The following is a 17,561-nucleotide window of genomic DNA, read 5'->3' as shown; positions in this document are numbered from 1 at the left end:
TTCCAAATGCATTTTATTTCAAGGAGAAAAAGAAAAAAACTAAAAATTTCAAAACACGTCTCTCAGGGGCAATAATGGTACATACATTGTACACTGTCATTCCCAAATCATTCACCCATTAAATCTTTTTTTTTTTCTTTTTTCTTTTTATCGGTACCAGGGATCAAACTCACAACCACCTGCTTGCAAGGCAGGTGCTTAGGTCGGTGAGCTAAATCCCCAGCCCGCTACCCATTAAATCTTGATAGCATAATTTCCAATGCTAATAGTTCATCAAAAGCTAACAATTTTCTTAAATGACCATACCAGGCAATTCTGGATCTGGATACACTGGACCCAGTTCCTGTGCTCCCTTTCTCTCCTGAACCCACTTCATCAAACCTCAGCCAATCACAGCACTGCTCTTCGCAACTGGATGGCGCCAGCTGGGGACCAGCCCACAGGTTTACTTTCAGCCTCTTCCCTCTATCAGAAACATGTGACATGGCCCATCGCTCCTTCTGGTAGGAAAGTGCACCAGGGCTGGGGATGTGGCTCAGTGGCAGAGCCCTTGCCTTGCACACACAAGGCCCTGGATTCAATTCCCTAGCGTCACCTAAATAAATAAATAAACAACCACACCAAATAAAAGAGCTTTTGGAAGGTCCAAAAGCACCAGCAATAAGCAGGAGTCAAGGCTGGGGCTGAGTCTTTGACCTCAGAGGAACAAGAGGTATTGACGAACTCTGAGGAAGGACCAACAGTTTGAAGCAAGCGTTGAAAGTCAGGAAGTCACAGCTCCACAGTTCATGCCCTGGCCCAAATGAGATGTGGGAGAACACCAGTGTTAAGTGACTGAAACAAGTGAAGTCAGAAAAACGAAGAGGCAAGAAGCACTCAAGCCAGTAGTCACATGAGCATCTACAGACAAACTTTCTCCGTAACAGTCACAGAACAATTAACCACAAAAGATACTCAATACACAGCTTTAAAAAGGTAACTATAAAGTGAACTGAATTTGTTCCAGTAATCAACATACCTAGATTTTCTCGAAGAAGCCAAGTAAGTACAGAATCCCTGTAAGGAATGAAATCAGTTTTCTTCTTTTTCTTACTCTAGAAATTAAAGAAAGAAATATTCTTAGCTTTGTTAAGGCAAAAAAATTCATATAAAATGCAAGCCAGGCTAAAATTCACAAGTATACCAAATTATAGTAGGACTCTAACATTGCTGAAATCTTATCATTTGCAGTTTCAATTCTTCATGACACACAAAGCTCATGCAACTATTCTTTTTGCATTTTATTTTGAAATTTTTATTACACAAAAGCCTAGAGAACAGTATAATGAGCTACTGTATGATACCATGCATCTTCAACTATTATCAATATTTTTGCCGGATATTCAATTATCTTCCGAATGCTTTTATATAGATTCCTGAACCATTCTGGAGCAAGGTGCAGACATCCTGTCCAAATACGTCAGCAAATAAGGACACTGTCTCACAGTACAACCACCAAAGTTAGGCAATTTACAGCAATACAATACTGTCTCCTAACACGCTGTTCAAGTCTTCTCTGGGTATTACTATTTTAAAGCAAATCTGACATCCCGCCTATAAATTCTAAAGGTACATGTGTCTGACAGACAAGAACTATTAACAAATCTGAAAGCCTATCATCACACTTAACAAAATGAACAGCAATTCCCCATTATGCTCTAATACCAGCTCTCAAACTAATGTTTAGAGAGGGGTAAAATACGAATCCTGTGCATGCTGGGTTGGTTATGTAAGAACAAGCTGCTTAGTTAATGAATTTATCTGGAAAACCACAAAATCATCCAGTATTCTGATAGTTTCATTTGTCATAGTTACTAGATATGCAACAGCCTAACTTAATGATCTGTAAAGACTGCTAGGGTGAATTTTCTATATATTTTAAGGATCCATTTATAATGTTGTCTTCATGACCTTTCTCGCTACCACTGGACAAAACAAAAAACACCACTGTAAAGGTAGTGCCGACATGGAAAAAATCATATCCTCCAATGTAAAAATGAATGAAAGCAAGTGTTTTGTAAACAGCCAAGACTTAAATATACGCCAGCTAAATGATGTGTGTGTGATGCCTTAAGAAGCTACTAATGAAAAATAATAAAAAAGAAGACACTAACTCCCTGATTAACAGTGCGATGGGCAGTTTTAGAATCCATTCTTGGAATAATCCAAAGTACAACAAAGGATAATCTGCTTTTCGCAAAAAGACAGACACTCTGAAAAAGAGTACCTGATGGCTAATCTCAGGTTTGTGGCAAAGAAAAGGGAGCAGGTAAGTGACACTGAAATTCCATTTCTTATCACCAACACTGAGCTGGGGATGCAGGGCCCAGGATCTGACCTGCAGCAAGGCAAACAAACCCATCCACACTGTTCTCCTGCACCCCAGCCGCCGATGCCTGCCCCACCAGTGTGGAAGTCACTTCTAGCAGCAGATCTGACTTCAAATTGCACAGAACAAACTCTCTTCACTACAGAATACTTGAGGCCTAAGACTTCAGTTTATCCCTTTACAGTTCCTGAACACAGCTAGAACAGCCCACTTGCCTGCTGTAAGTACTGAAAATGCTATAAAACTTAAAGTATTCAGTCACAATAACCACAAATAGTACTACAGAAATAAGCAGTGTTGGTTTGCTAAAAATGTTCTATTTTCATTTCTGTCAATGTGACGAAATTAAGAAGACATAGTTAAAACCAAAGAAGGTGGGGACAAATTCAAACCTTCCCATTTGAAACTATTCCAGAATTCTGGCCATTTCTTTTCTATTTGCTTTATCATACAATTAATCTCATATAAGTATAAAATGTTCTAATGTGAATACTACCTCCATCTCCAATTCTCCTCATGTGATTCACAACAATTAGGTGCTCTAAATATTATTTGTGCAAGCATACTAATAAGTCCCATAATATTTCAACAGAAATATGGAAGAAAAAATTCTACAGTATTTGGGTAAAGGAAAACAGAAGTACGTTTTCTAGATGAAGTTAAAATTTTAACTTAAAAAGGGGGAGGGGACCCGGGATATGGCTTAGTGGCAGAAGTGCCTGCCTGGCAAGCACAAGGTCGTGAGTTTGATCCCTGGTGCAAAAAAAAAATCCTAACTTAAACTTGATTCTACAGCTTTCACTTTACCTATTGTGTAATCAAAGAATAGGAAAAAAGTTAATGTTTTAAATTTCTCATGACTTTTCATGGAGTGAAACAAGTAAAATAACACATAAAAGTTTAAAAATACATATACCAGGTAAGTGTTGTGGTACACACCTGTAATTCCAGCCCTCAGGAAGCTGAGGCAGGAGGATCTCTGCAAGTTCAAGGCCAGTCTGGGCTACAAAGTGAATGCAAGGCCAACCTGAACTGCACGGCACAACCCTGTGTCTTAATCCTTGCCCCCATCCAAAAAAATATATATATATATGTGTCTATATATATATATTATACATGTATAATTTCAAGAAGCCAGTCATATTTTATAATAGTACCCTTAAGAAATTTAAGATGGTGAACTTTCAAGTGTAAAGAAATAGTCCTATATATCACCAGGACAAACATCGTAAGATAACATAAAACTCTGACTTTCTGTCTCATTTCTGTATTCTTATTTCCTTCTCCAAGCACATCATATTCCTAAACTAATTCTGATGTGAAGTCTCTTGATTTATGATCACCCTCAACAGCCACTCTAAATTCCAGGGCCAGGAAACACATGATGACAGTCTTTTCAAAGTTCCATTCCTGCTTGTGTCTCTATACATCCCCTGGGGACGCGCAACTGTGAGCTGATGTTAAAGCTAGTTTGCCTCTGCCACGCCCCACAGTACCTTGCTGGTGCAGTTATCCTGCAGGCGAAAGCATTTAGAGGAGAGAACAAGGACACTGGGTAAGTCTCCAAATAAACAGTACTTTATTTGAACGGAAGTTATAAATTATGACTTCTCAGAGACAGGTACAAAATACTGTTTTTTTACTGGTTTAAATCAGTATTAATCTAAACAAGAGCACACAATGACTAATAAATACTTCCCTGGCTTCTACACCAAACAGTGAAGATGCTTAGCGCTGGTGCTCTACTGGCAGGCAATGGGGAAGAATCAAACTACATTTTCCTCCATGCGCTGATTGTACATACAGGTGGTCCCGTAAGATCAGTGCAGTGCTGGCAGATCCCTACACCAGAGCAGGCCTTACGTAGCAGCACCGTGTTTGTAGTGAGCTGCTGCAAGGAGAGCCACGCACTGCTGTGGAACAGCGGGCATTGTACACTGATGCGCGGTAATAAGAAGTGGCCTCTACACTGGTGTGTATCTTTATGATGCTGTTTTTCCCCACCTTTAGAGAGGATTTTTTCTACTTACAAAAAATTTTTTTCTGTTCTTTTTCTTTTTTTAACTGTAAGGTGTACCACATCACCCCCGCAGCGGCCCAGCATCCGTGCACTTACCCATCTCTGGGCTGCGTGGCTTCCTCTTGGGCTTGCCTGTGCCTCACCTCTTTTCCCACCACGACCCTGGCAGCAGGGACCCACACCATCACCCATATCTGAGTGCGCTCTACAACGCTCCCACAGCGACAAAGGCATAAGGACACATTTCCCACAATGTGGCCCCCTCATTAAGAGACTCATGACTGTATTTCAAAATATATTACTGGCCCCCAAAGCAATAGCACTCAACAAAGCCAAACTGTTCAAAAGAAATCTCCAAAAGAAACTGCACCCCACCTAGAAATGACTGCACAGAAAAGAGCTACGACCAACACACTTGCGCTGTGTGAAACAGGAAGTAAGGCCCTGAATCAGTCAGACGCGGGTCTCCCCGCACTTCACATTTACGCGCACTCGTCCCTCTACTTGCAGGGCCAAGCCCGCCTACTCTTCCCGCTCCCAGGCCTGGGAAGCGCGCGGAGGAGAAAGGCCCACGGAGGACGGCCTCCCCGGCAAACACACACACGCCCCAGCACACCATCCTGACGGAACAAAGTACAAACTTACCACTTCTGCCAAGGCCGAAATGACTTTCCCCAAAGTTGTAAGAGACTTATTAATATTTGCTCCTTCCTAGAACAAACACCAAACATGAAAGAATTTTAATTTCTCATTCATGTAGAGGATAACACACACAGTAACCTGTCATACGCTAGCATATTGTTTATGACAAGTTCTGAAGCTGCCTTCGGCCCTCAGCTTTTCTTCTTTTCATTTGTCAACCTGCTGGGACCACACAGCTGCCTGCAAGACGCTGCTCTCTGGACCCCACAGCACAGCCTTCTTCCCAGGTGAAACCGCTGTTCATGTTAAACGTGTCTCCACCACACCCCAGGCCGTTCTCACCTCTGGATCTTGTGTACCCTACGCCCTTTAAGGTGGCCCACTTACCCAAATTTGCCTGTTTTCTTTAAATGTAGTTCAGTTCTCACCCTGACCATGACATCTTCCCTAGTTTGTAAATTTTACGTAAAACAAAAAATTTGGTTTTGTGGGTCATATGCTCTCTCAGAACCCTGCCACCGTAGTGCACTGCTAACACATAAGCTAATCACTATAGCTATGTCTCAGTAAAGCTTCACACGTACGAACAGCGCTGGGCTGGATCTGGCCCCTGTTACAGAACACTGAACACTGACTGAGAGGCAGCTTACTTGGTAAAGCAAATACCTTTAATCGGGTTCCTTTGGCACCAGTTGAATCAGCCCGTTCACTTCCGGCTAGATCCACCAGGCTGATTTTACTGACCTGGTAAGGCAACATGGGGACAATTCAAAAACAAGCAAGGGCAGGGGATTTTGTTAAAGATTACAGTACGAAGAAGACTGAAAATATGAACAGTTCTTGAATATGGCTCATGAAGACAAAACCAAGATGTACCCCTGGCAGCTTAAAGGACGTGAAAGGGCAGCCAGGATGGCGGAGCAGGTCAATGGCAGAGCACAAGTCCTGAGTTCGAGGCCTAGCATCATTCAGGGCGATTATCTTGGTTCAGAAGGAGTCACTTGCTGTGGTCTGGAAGTGATTTTGTCCCCCAAAGGTTCATCTACTGGTCCCCAGTGCAGCGATGGTAAGAAGCTGTGGGAGCTTTAAGAGATGGTCCGGGGGAGGTGCTCAGGGGAATGGGGCACAGTTCTCACAGGGCCCGAGCTGTTCTCAAGAGGCCTCTTACACAAGGACAAGGTGGCCCCTACACAGCTTCTCTGGCTTCCTGTCTGATGATGCACTCTCTTCCCTACACGTGCCACTGCCATTGTGATGCCATCTGCCATAAGGCCTCAGCAGAGCCACACTGATGCAGGTGCCATGCCCTGATGTCACCTTTAGAACTATGAGCAAAATAAACTTTGTTTTCCAACACTAGGGATTGAACCCAATGTCTTCACACTAAGCCACAGCCCTGGCTCTTTTTTTACTTACTTTGAGATGGTCCACACTAACTTGCTAAGCTGTCCCAGTTGGGCTCAAACTTGAGATCCTCCTGCCTCAGCTTTCTGTGGTGCTGGAATTACAAGTGTGTGCCACCACACCAAGCTGCCTCTTCTTTTAAAGTTATCCAGACTCAAGTATTTCATTATATTAATAAAAACTGACTAATTCATAACTTTAGAGTACACATGATATATTTTATTACAGCTGTAACATAAAACTATCTAAATCTTATCATCCCATTAAGTAGCATAATAAAATGAAGCTGCACAAAACAGGAACCCTCATACACTGCCGACAGGAATACAAAAAGGTACAATCACTTTGGAAAACTGCAGTTTCTTAGAAAGTTGAACATTGATCTACTATAAGAATCAGTGAAGTGGCCTGGGATTTAGCTCAGTGGCATAAGCACCTGCCTGGCAAGCTCGAGGTCATGAGTCCGATTCCTGATACCAAAAAAAAAAAAGGAATCAATTGGGCTGGGGATATAGCTCAGTGGTACAGCACCTGCCTGGCAAGCGTGAAGTCATATGTGTAGTTCCCGGCACAAAATAAAAAAGAAAAGAAAAAGAAACAGCACAGTCTCAAAGTAGAGCTAGTTACCTAGAAATGTCTCAAGCTTATCCTTTTTTATGGCACAGTAGTATTTCCACTGTATATATTAAAAACAAAACAGGTGTGGTGGCATGTGCTGTAATCCCAGCACATGGGAGGCTGAGGCAGGAGACTGCTATGAGTTCCAGACCAGCCTGGGCCACAAAATGAGTTCAAGGCAGCCTGAACTACATAACAAGACCCTGTCTCCAAAGAGACCAAAAAAAAAACAAAAAAAGTTGAAAAAGAACAGAAGAAATCATCCACTCCTAGGTAGTCACCAAGAAAAATTTTTAAATCTCCATAGAGACTGGTACATAAATGTTCACAGCAGCTTTGTTTATAATATTCAAAAAATAGTTTAAAAACCCATCGACCGATGATTTAATAAACTGCACTGTATCTACTCAATAGAATAATTGTCAGTAATGAAAAGGAACAAACTATCCATACATACAACAAAACAGATGACTCTCTAAGCAGAAGAGGCCTAGCAAAATAGTGCATACCATATGATTCCAAGAACATAAATTCCAGAAAATGTAAAATAACCTACTGTGACAAAAGGTGGATCAGGAGTTGCCTGATTGAGCGGCAAAAGGGACAGAGACACACTGCAAAGGGGCACAATGAAACTTTTTGAGTCACAGAAATTCTCGTTAGTTGGACTGCAGAACCAAAGCTTCACAGGTACAAATAAACATATGTCAAAACTGACCATATTTTACATATATGTACTATAAACAAAAAATATACACATATGCTGTAATTAATTATATACATCAATAAAGTTGCTTCAAAGAAGTTGAGACGAAAGTATCCAAAGAGGGTAATCAAAAGAGCTACTAGACTGAGCTCAACTCAGTGGGAGAATGTTTACTCACAGGCCCAATCTCCAACATCCCCCTCCAAAAAAAGCAAGCAAGCGGGGCTGGGGATTTAGGTCAGCAGCATAAGCACCTGCCTTGCAAGCAGGCAGTCGTAAGTTCGATCTCCGGTACCGATAAAAAGGAAAAAGACAAAAAAAAAGCAAGCAAGCTACGGTTTTGGGATCGACATCATTAACGTCCCTTGGCAGCATTCAGACAAGTACTACTAAGTAATATCGATATTGCTGCCTCTGGCAAAGCAAGTTATTTGATCACCTATATAAAAGAGTTTGTTTTTTGTTTTTGTTTTTTTTTTTTGTCTTTTTATCGGTACCGGGGGTTGAACTCACGACTGCCTGCTTGCTAGGCAGGCACTTTTGCCGCTGAGCTAAATCCCCAGCCCCCGCCTTTTTTTTTTTTTTTTGAGACAGGGTCTGGCTAAGCAGTCCAGGCTGGCCTTGAGCTCACTCTGTAGCCCAGGCTGGTCTTGAACTCGAAACGATCCTCCTGTCTCAGCCTCCCGAGTGCTGGGATTACAGGCATGAACCACCACACCCAGCAAAAGAGTATATTTTTAAAAATAATTTTAAACAAAAAAGTCACAAAGTAAAAGACGATCCCAATTTTAGTGACAATGGTGTAATAAAGTACCCATTTTATGAGGAAAAGGATCTATACTATATAGCTGCTAGGACAACAAATCTAAATTCAGAGTTTGTGATTTCATTACATGCCACTTCAAAATGTAGGAAGAGCAGGGCTTGACACAATTTATTATTAACAGTAACAAAACTGACATTTACTGAGTGGCCACTCTGCCAGACACTATCCCATGTGCTTTACCTATACCTTTTTTTTTTGTTTGTTTGTTTTTGTCTTTTTCGTTTTTATCAGTACCAAGGATCGAACTCATGACCGCCTTCTTGCAAGGCAGGCGCTTATGCCACTGAGCTAAACCCCCAGCCCCTTTACCTATACCTTTTAACATCTCTATGAAGGCATTAGAGGGCTGGGGGTTTAGCTCAGCGGCATAAGCACCTGCCTTGCAAGCAGGCGGTCGTGAGTTCGATCCCCGGTACTGATAAAAATGAAAAAGACAAAAAAAAAAAAAAAACCTGAGTTCCTGAAGGCATTAGAGACAGACAGAGAAACTGAGGCACAAAGAGGTCACACAATTTGCCTGAAGTAACTTAGCTGAAAAGTAGAAGTCAGGACCCAAAGCAAGCAGTCTGATTCCGAAGTCTACAATACTTAACTCCTACACAAAACGGGGCACTAACAAGCATGGGCGCTTGAAGAACACAGAACTGTCATGAAGTTATTGATTTCCAAGAAAAGGACACACTCTGCCTCATCACTCGTGTAAACATCATCAGTGCGCCTCATGCGGTCCGAGCCAGAGAACATGAAGGCCTTCCTCCCCAACGCCGCTACTCAGCTGTTCTGCAGAGTTTATGAGCCCCAAAGTCACTTTCCAAAAAAAGACCATTTTTCTTAACCCTATCTTCTATCTTGTGATTTTATTTTAAGCACCGAACTAAGGTTGAGGGTTTGGCTCAGTGGCCAAGCACTTGCCTCACATGCCTAAGTCCCTGAGTTCAAGCCCCATCACTGCAAAATGAATGAACCCATGCTGGAAACTGGTAGAGGGCGGGAGAAAAACGACCAGCATGAGTCACCCCACAGCACCCTCATTAGTGACAGAGCAGCTCTCCGCCTGTGAAAACGCGGAGTAGTGGATGGACTTCTCAGAACCCCCACCTTCCCACACAGCCCGGCTGCCGTCCTACCTTCTCAGTGGAAAGGTTGGTCTCCGAGTCATGCTTCTTCTGGGTGAAAACGATAGTAAACACCGCGTGGGAACGGCTGCTCGTTTCGTTCATGTTGGTAGCTGCCACTGTCCTAAGTAAACAAAGATGACACGTGACAACGGAACTCTTCCAGGAACGTTCAAGTGGACAGCAGGTTCCACGTGGTAAGCATAACCAAAATAAGCAGCAGCCCGAAACTTATTCACAGACTGTGCGACACACAATAGCTCTGGACGCTCCTGACATGCAGCCCATCAAGTTATCCTCCAGCTCCAAAGGGAGCCCTGGGAATCATTTTTCATCCCCCAGCTATCCCTTTGGGAACCACTGGAGCATTTAATTCTTGTTCTTTATTAGGTGCTCACTTATTCCAGAATCATTTACCACCACAGACTCATACAAACACTATGACCAACAGTTTACCAAGACTTGATAGACCCTAGTGTAAACTTAAAAGTCCCAGCCTGTACAGCAACACACTGTTTTCCTAAGAAAGACCCTCAGTATGCTAAAACCTACAGCTTTCCAGCACAGACACGCAGCCCCAGGAGTCTGCAGTGGAACCAGCAGTCATGGCTATAAATGTGGCCTCGATCCCTTAAGAGGGGACAAAGGGCCTCAAAAGGAGCCAAAGACCTCAGCGACTGACCTGCTTCTTACCATACCTGGCTTTGTTCCCAGCATCCATGAGGTCAGCAATGTCTGTGTAAGAGGTGACTGCCAGCTTCGACAGGTCCTCCACATAGGGTCCAAGAAGCGGGTGTTCACGCACACGCAAGTTACCCTTGTTTTTCGGGTTCAGCAAATCTCGCACTCTCTCACAGTAAATTTCCATGTAGCTCACCTAGAAACGTATTATTAAAGTGAAGTAGAGGGCTCAGAAAAAGAAATCATAAGCAGTAAAAAGAGTTCTACAGAATGTTCATAAATGCTGGGCATACAGGTGTATGCCTTGAATCCTAGTACTCTAGTGGGCTGAAGCAGAAGGACCAGGAGATTGAGGCCAGCCTGGAGTGGAGCATGATCCTGCATCAATAAAACCTAACAAAACATATCCAAAACAATTCTATAAAATGGTCTATGAAGAGTGGTCGGCAGGCTTTATGAAGCAAAATGCCACAGTTCTAGGCCTCGTTAAACCAATATGCACAGATGTCACATCAAGGAGGTGAGAACCAGCCTTCCCACAGTCTTACGAAGAAAAAGGAGGCAAACAGGTTGTCTCTGGAACAAAGTGGCTGCTACTTGTATTTGGCAGAAAAGACTTTTTTTTAAAAGTTAATTCTGTTGGTACATTTTAGGCAAACACAATGATCACATTAATCATGGAGAATTTGTGCCTGTATATGATATACCTTAATTCTTTTTTTCTCACTCCCTACACTCTCTTCAATCCCTATTGCCCTTCTTATTTACCAATGCTTTGTTTCCATTTTTTCCTTCTAGAAAAGGTATTTCAGAAGTTTTAGCTATCAACAGTTTTTTATGAATAGTATTAATCAGTAATTGCAGTTGAGAGTGAGGTTATCCCATTCACTTGGAAGTAAGATTTCCATCAGAGTTAAAATCAAAGCGCGCGCGCACACACACACACACACACACACACACACACACACACCAAAGAACAATATCAGCACTCCAGCACAGAGAAGACAAGAGTCTGGTAACTCTAATTTTTTGTACTGATCACGCTGTCACTAACTGCAGACAATGTATGCACCAGCAACAGAGAGGCTGGATTGCCATTATGGCCTGGAAACTTGTGAATGAAAGGAAACCTCATATAATTACTTCCTGAACTGCTCCATCAGCAGCACTCCGGGACCCCTTATCATGATGGATGGCATCAGGTCATCATTCTTAACCTGACACAATTAACATTTCATTTATTTCATCAACTCTCCTCTGTCATTCTACATTCACCAAACAACCACCGGGTTCCAAACACCAGCCCGTCCCCTGACTAGCACACTGGTCTTGCAAGTGTGAGGGTTCTGGTTTAGGAGACAGATACTCCTCCTAGGAAGGTAACAAACCAACGTGCTTGTTTCATAACGAAGCCAATGAGCTTCACTGAAGAGTGTGCCTTTGAAGGATGGTTTTGTCTGATGTATCATAAAATCAGATTTCTAAGTGTACAAGGCTTGGACCTGGGATACATGCATTACGGCAGGCCACATTACGAAGCCTCTGGCGAGTCAGATCCTCCTGCACCACTGAGCTATTCAGGCTGCCATACAAATGCCCACAGTCTGCAACTTTACATTCTATGCTCACATTTTCAGAACACCTAAAATGTAATCTCGTCTCCATTTCCATCTCTTTTTTCTTTCAATCACTCTCTATGCTTTGATACTGTTTATTAAAGATCAGTTTAAAAATTAATAACCCTGAAAGCTAAGTAATTGACCAATTATGGAAATAAAATAGGATGACACACATTGTTTCTGGTAGCAACGCACCCTAAAAAGTGAGATAATACTTTTAATTATTCTTGTCTACTTAAGACTTGTACATACAATCCTGAATCTCCCAGAGACATGCACACGCACACACATATCTTGGAAGATTTGTCCCTTTTCACACTGTGTGAGACCAAGAGGATTCAACTCACCCATAGCAAAGGGAAAGAGTCTATATAAGTGAATAAAAACAATTGTGAGCCACAATGTAACTAGGCGTACACACAATTTACAAGATGGTCAACCACACTAGTGTCAAAGAAATTCAAATTTAAATAAGAGACATTATAGCTTGTCAAATTAGCAAAGCCTGAAAAATGAAAATACTACATGTTAGCAAGGGCACAATGAGTGCTTACACCCTCCTGGTGGAATTAAAACCTAACTGTAACTGTTTGAAAAGCCATTTGGCAAATCCAAACTGTCATGTAACAATCAAGATGCATACAAAAAACAGTAACTGAAAATAAACAGAATTACGGTCAGAAACTTAAATCCAGTATTACTCATTAAAACCAAAACTCAGAAACAGTCTAAAAGTGGAAAACCCAGGGGACAGGTAAGGGATTTACAGCAGTCGCTGCTGGGAGGGAGCCAGTGCGCGGGGAAGCTGGGGGACGGCAGAGCAGGGACTCAGGCTCAAGCCGCTGAACTCACCTCCACAGAGTAAGACATCTCCTCATTACAGTTGTCATTGATCTTCTCAAAGAGCTCTTCACACAGCTAGAGAGGCAAAACGGGAGAAAGCACAGAAGCCCACGTCAGAGACGTGCCACACTATCCACCCGTGCTACAGGACCAGACAGACCTGGGTCTCTTTCTCTCTCCAGACGCGCACGTCATAACCTTGAGGTATGATTCCTGCTTTGAGTGGAATTTAAGAACTGTGACTACAGCTACACTCTTCTTACCTACGCTCCATTCCCCCTCAACATCACAGCCTCCATACTGTTTCTGCAGGAAGAAAGCCGCATTCAGAGGAAGTGGGAAACGTGCCTGAGTTTTATCACTGGAACCTATGTGAATTCTGTTCTTCGTACTACACCTGAGTAACAACTTTATTAAATGGTGTTTGCACACACGTGTTACTGAAGGAATACACCACTTACTCTATAGTAAGCTGCTTTATATACTGTGAACATATACACTGAGACAAAACTTACACTTTGTGGAGGTAAGTGAAGGCACAGTCAAGAATTTTCATTGTATAAAAACTTCCTTCCTTTTTAGGAGGCCGGGGATTTAGCTCAGTGACATAAGCACCTGCCTAGCAAGCGTGAGGGCGTGAGTTGGATCCCCAGTACTGGAAAAAAACAACAACTTTCTTTTGATCTTATCTCACAACTCCTACCTTTGTGTGAAATGCTATTCTACATGATTGATATTTCAACAGAAAACAATTTTTCTAGGTTAGGAAAATAACAAATTTCATCTTCTCTATCCCTTAAATTTCTTATTAGAATGTGACATTTTAATAAAAATTCTAAATTTTTATTAAAGTAAAATTCTACTTTTTGCTCAGTAAGCCTTTCATAGTAAAGTACTTACTCATTGTAATGATAATTATATATTAAGGTGATATAAATTTTGAAAATGAACTACATGTTCATTGAAGTCTACATGGAATTTTTTTTTTTTTTTTTTTTTTTTTAGACAGGTCTTGCTATGCAATCAGGCTGATCTCGAGCTCACTTTGTAGCTCAGGCTGGTCTCAAACTAGCAACAATCCTCCTGATTAGCCTCCCGAGTGCTAGGATTACAGCACCACCATGCCCAGCTTTCTAAATGGAATTTAAAATGTATTCCAAATGGCAATTTCCAAATAATCATCATTTTTTTCTAAAAAATTGCTTTTGCATTAAAATCAAGTACTCTGAAATTGTATCAGAAAATAAGTACACATGTAATTATACAAGAATTTCAATAATGGTGAATACTTGCGATCCCAGTACTTGGGAAGCTGAGACAAGGTGATCGCCATGAGTTCAAGGCTAGTTTAGGACAGCACAGTGAGTTCAAGGCCAGCCTGGACAACACAGTTTCAAGAAACAAAAACAAAACAGAACAAAAGAACTCCAACAATAAAGAAAAGAAAAGTGAGCCAGGTATGGTGGCACATGCCTATAACCCACCACTCAGGAGGCCAAGGCAGAAAGACAGTTCCGAGTTTGAGGCCAGGCTGGGCTACAGTGAGTTCAAGGTCGGCCTCAGCTACATAATGAGACGGTCTCCAAAAAAGATGCTGAAAATAAGGCACAAATGAAAAGCAGAGGGGCAAAAGTACGTGCCTGTCTCTCAGGGTCCCAGGAGGAGGGTCAGGTATGCTACCACTTGTAAAGCACTTACACCCCATCTTTACAAACAGCACGGGTTATGTATTACTGCACTACCAATCCAATTACTGCTACTACTACATACAAGGAAGGACAATTCCTGAGCTCACGTCTTAATACAAATTATTTTAGTGCACAAGTATTTTTTCCTAAAAATTGCTTATTTTTATTAATAACTAAGCATTTAATCTTTGGCTGGATTTAAAATTATAGTCCAATAACACAGAGAAGCACGTAAGCACTGGACTGGCAAGTGCACGGTCATGAGTTCAATCCTTGATACAAAAAAAAAGGTGCCTTTAAATACTTCTCCTCTTCCAAACAATAAAAGATCAAAAGAAATAACCCAAGTTGTTCTTTAAAAAAAAAAAAAAAATCTCAGACTGTTCAAGTTTAAAGTGATAATATTAAATTAATAACATAAAACAAAAATATCTCTCAATAAGGTCATCAGAACTCAAAAATAAAGTCAGACATCGTAGCACATACCTGTAATCCCATTTCTGGGGAGGCTGAGGCAGGAGGATCACTGCAAGTTCAAGGCCAGCCCAGCTACAAAGTGAGTTTAAGGCCAGCCTGAACTGCATAGTGAAACCTTGTCTCAAAAAAAGACCCAAAAAAAGAAGATTATACAGTAAAACTCTGTCTCAAAAAAACAACCAGACAGGGAAAAAGCCAGGCAGGCATGGGGGCATGCACCTGTAATCCCAACTAAATGGGAGGCTGCGGCAGGACTGGGAGTTTTAAATTAACTTGGGCAACAGACCAAGATCTTGCCTCATTTTTTAAAAAATAAAACTTCACAGTCTCTAAAGGTAATTCACACATGGAATTAAAAAATCTCAAATGAATATTCACTGAGTGTCCTGAGACTCAGACCAGAGCTTTAGGAAGCTGGTATCAGGGCTGAGATGCAGTTCAGGGGCACAGTGCACACATGGCCTGCATGCATGAGATCCTGGCTTACGGGTGCAGGGAGCCGGGGCCCCTAGTCATAGAATAAAATAACATAGCACTGAGGGCGGGGCAAAATCTTCATGAAACATTCATTCTTCCACCTTTAGAGACAGGCATGTGAGGCCAGGCACGGTGGCACATGCTTGGAATCCCAGCTCTCAGGATGCTGAGACAAGAGGGTCACTGCGAGTTGACCTAGAGACTAGCACAGGATACAAAAGGAGTTCAAGGTCAACCTGAGCTGCATGGTGAAACCCTGTCTCAAATAAAAAAAAGACAAGCGTGCGTACATGTCAACCTCTCCCACGTGACCCGAGTTCCTCTGAGGGACAGGTCACCTTTGTGCTCTGCACATCACAGTGCCCAAATACAAGTGCCCAGTAGGGCAATGTAAGAGAAAGTACTTTTACCTGCGGGATGATGCCGGCCTGGCTTTCCTCCTGTTTACCCATCATCGTGTAAGACTTCCCAGCACCCGTCTGCCCGTAGGCAAAAATACAGACATTATAACCCTCGAAGGCGTGCAGAAGCATTTCCTTCCCGATGTCATTGTACACACGGTTTTGAGATGCAAAGCAGGGATCTTCAGGCTGTAAAAGTTCCGAGGAAAAATAAAGGGCATTTTATTTATATTCATTCCTGAACTTACTTCATTACTACCAGGATAAAGGAAAGTGTCTCAAACTAGAAAGGTCTCCTGAACCATACTGTACATTTTCAAAGTGCCCCTCCCACAGATGTGTCACGGCACACATGCTGCCCAGCGGTGGGTGCACACACGCGCACACAGTGCCTTACCCACACAGAACAGCAGCTCCACAAACTCAGCTGCCCCCGGGACCACTCTTCTCACCCTGCGGAGCTCCAACAGCAGCCCCTCCCTTCCCTCTCCAGAAATCCCAGGCCCACACCCCTGCCCTTGCACTTAGGCTCTGTCACCAGGTTTACAGGTCTCACTCTCCAACACAAGGAGGGGTGCACGCTGCAGAGGCGAGAGTTTGGCTACAAACCCCACCAAAGTCAGGGAGCCTGGGGCTCTGCACTGCAGAAGTGTCCCCTGGGGAGCCGTGCTCCTTCTCTTCCGGGGTACTGGCAAGCTCCCCTTTACCCCAGGGACTTGTACTCTGCCAGAGAGTTCCAAGCCCACCTTCTCCTCCTACAATTAAAGCAATTAACTGTGGCCGTTCCAACCTTCCCAGCCATTCTCTCAAACTTTAACTTAAATTAATAATACACTGAACAGTTGTCTAAATTTAGCACTTCAGCCCGGGGTTTAACTGAGCGGCTTAAGTGCCTGCCTGGCAAAGCACGAGGTTGTGAGTTCAATCCCCAGTACCTAAATAAATAAATAAATAAATATGGCATTCCTAAAATCTACAAATACAGTAATGAGAATCCTAAGGTAAGATCTAAATAAATCCTCAGGAGAGGCCGATGAGACTAAATTAGGTTTATATACATTTAGTTTAACAAAGATCAGTTTTATATGTGTGTGTGTTGTAATAAACTTTCCATCAATCAAAATACTTTATTAAGAACACTTTATTCTGGCCAGGCGTAGTGGTGTGTGCCTGTCATTCCAGCACTTGGGAGGCTGAGGCAAGAGGATCGCTGTGAGTTCACGGCCAGCCTGGGCTATACAGGGAGCCCCTATCTCAATAAAACTAACACAAATGATAGCTTATTTTTCAAACAGTATTCACTGTATCAACAAGCGAACTCATGCTAGACCACACTTACAAAGCAACAAGTGGACCTGTTCAGACCCAGAAAAGACAAATACGTAAACAGGAAGGCAAAGTCAAGCAGAAGACTCACCGAGGTATGAGACCAGTAGGAGTAGTCAAAGCTGAAGGACTTTGGTGCTTCCTTTGGGTTCTTTGGGTTAATAATACCTAGAAAATGAAAACGTTTAATTCTGTTAAATCCATCAGCTACAAGTTCTTTAATTCAACATGAAGTCATAGTGCACACTCAAAACATCCAATCAGTATATTCATTCCACCAAGGCTCAATAAAGACTATCAAAAACAGAGGTACTGGAGCTGGGGATTTAGCTCAGCGGCATAAGCCCCTG

General features: G+C 42.4%; 1 protein-coding gene across 23 annotated transcripts in view; it reads right to left on the bottom strand.

Moving 5' to 3' along the window:
* Kif1b (kinesin family member 1B) overlaps positions 1-17,561 on the bottom strand; it is a 140,647-nt gene that overhangs the window by 84,117 nt on the left and 38,969 nt on the right. For 18 of the 23 annotated variants that reach the window (XM_063235480.1, XM_063235493.1, XM_063235479.1 and 15 more), the window contains exons 3-11: positions 17,303-17,379; positions 15,895-16,074; positions 12,852-12,917; positions 10,398-10,576; positions 9,712-9,823; positions 5,697-5,774; positions 5,034-5,099; positions 3,865-3,882; positions 1,019-1,094 (exon numbers count right to left, since the gene is read on the bottom strand). In XM_063235480.1, coding sequence (XP_063091550.1) covers positions 1,019-1,094; positions 3,865-3,882; positions 5,034-5,099; positions 5,697-5,774; positions 9,712-9,823; positions 10,398-10,576; positions 12,852-12,917; positions 15,895-16,074; positions 17,303-17,379 — 852 coding nt within the window. The remainder of the gene's footprint in view (positions 1-1,018; positions 1,095-3,864; positions 3,883-5,033; positions 5,100-5,696; positions 5,775-9,711; positions 9,824-10,397; positions 10,577-12,851; positions 12,918-15,894; positions 16,075-17,302; positions 17,380-17,561) is intronic. The other 5 variants (XM_063235496.1, XM_063235481.1, XM_063235489.1 and 2 more) reach the window with 1 other exon arrangement.

This window comes from Cavia porcellus, unplaced genomic scaffold, assembly GCF_034190915.1.
Source record: "Cavia porcellus strain 051 isolate PalLab524CR breed Dunkin Hartley unplaced genomic scaffold, mCavPor4.1 scaffold_25, whole genome shotgun sequence".
Classification (NCBI taxonomy): domain Eukaryota; kingdom Metazoa; phylum Chordata; class Mammalia; order Rodentia; family Caviidae; genus Cavia; species Cavia porcellus.
The sequence above is the reverse complement of the archived record's forward strand: the minus strand, read 5'-3'. Positions and strand labels throughout refer to the sequence as shown.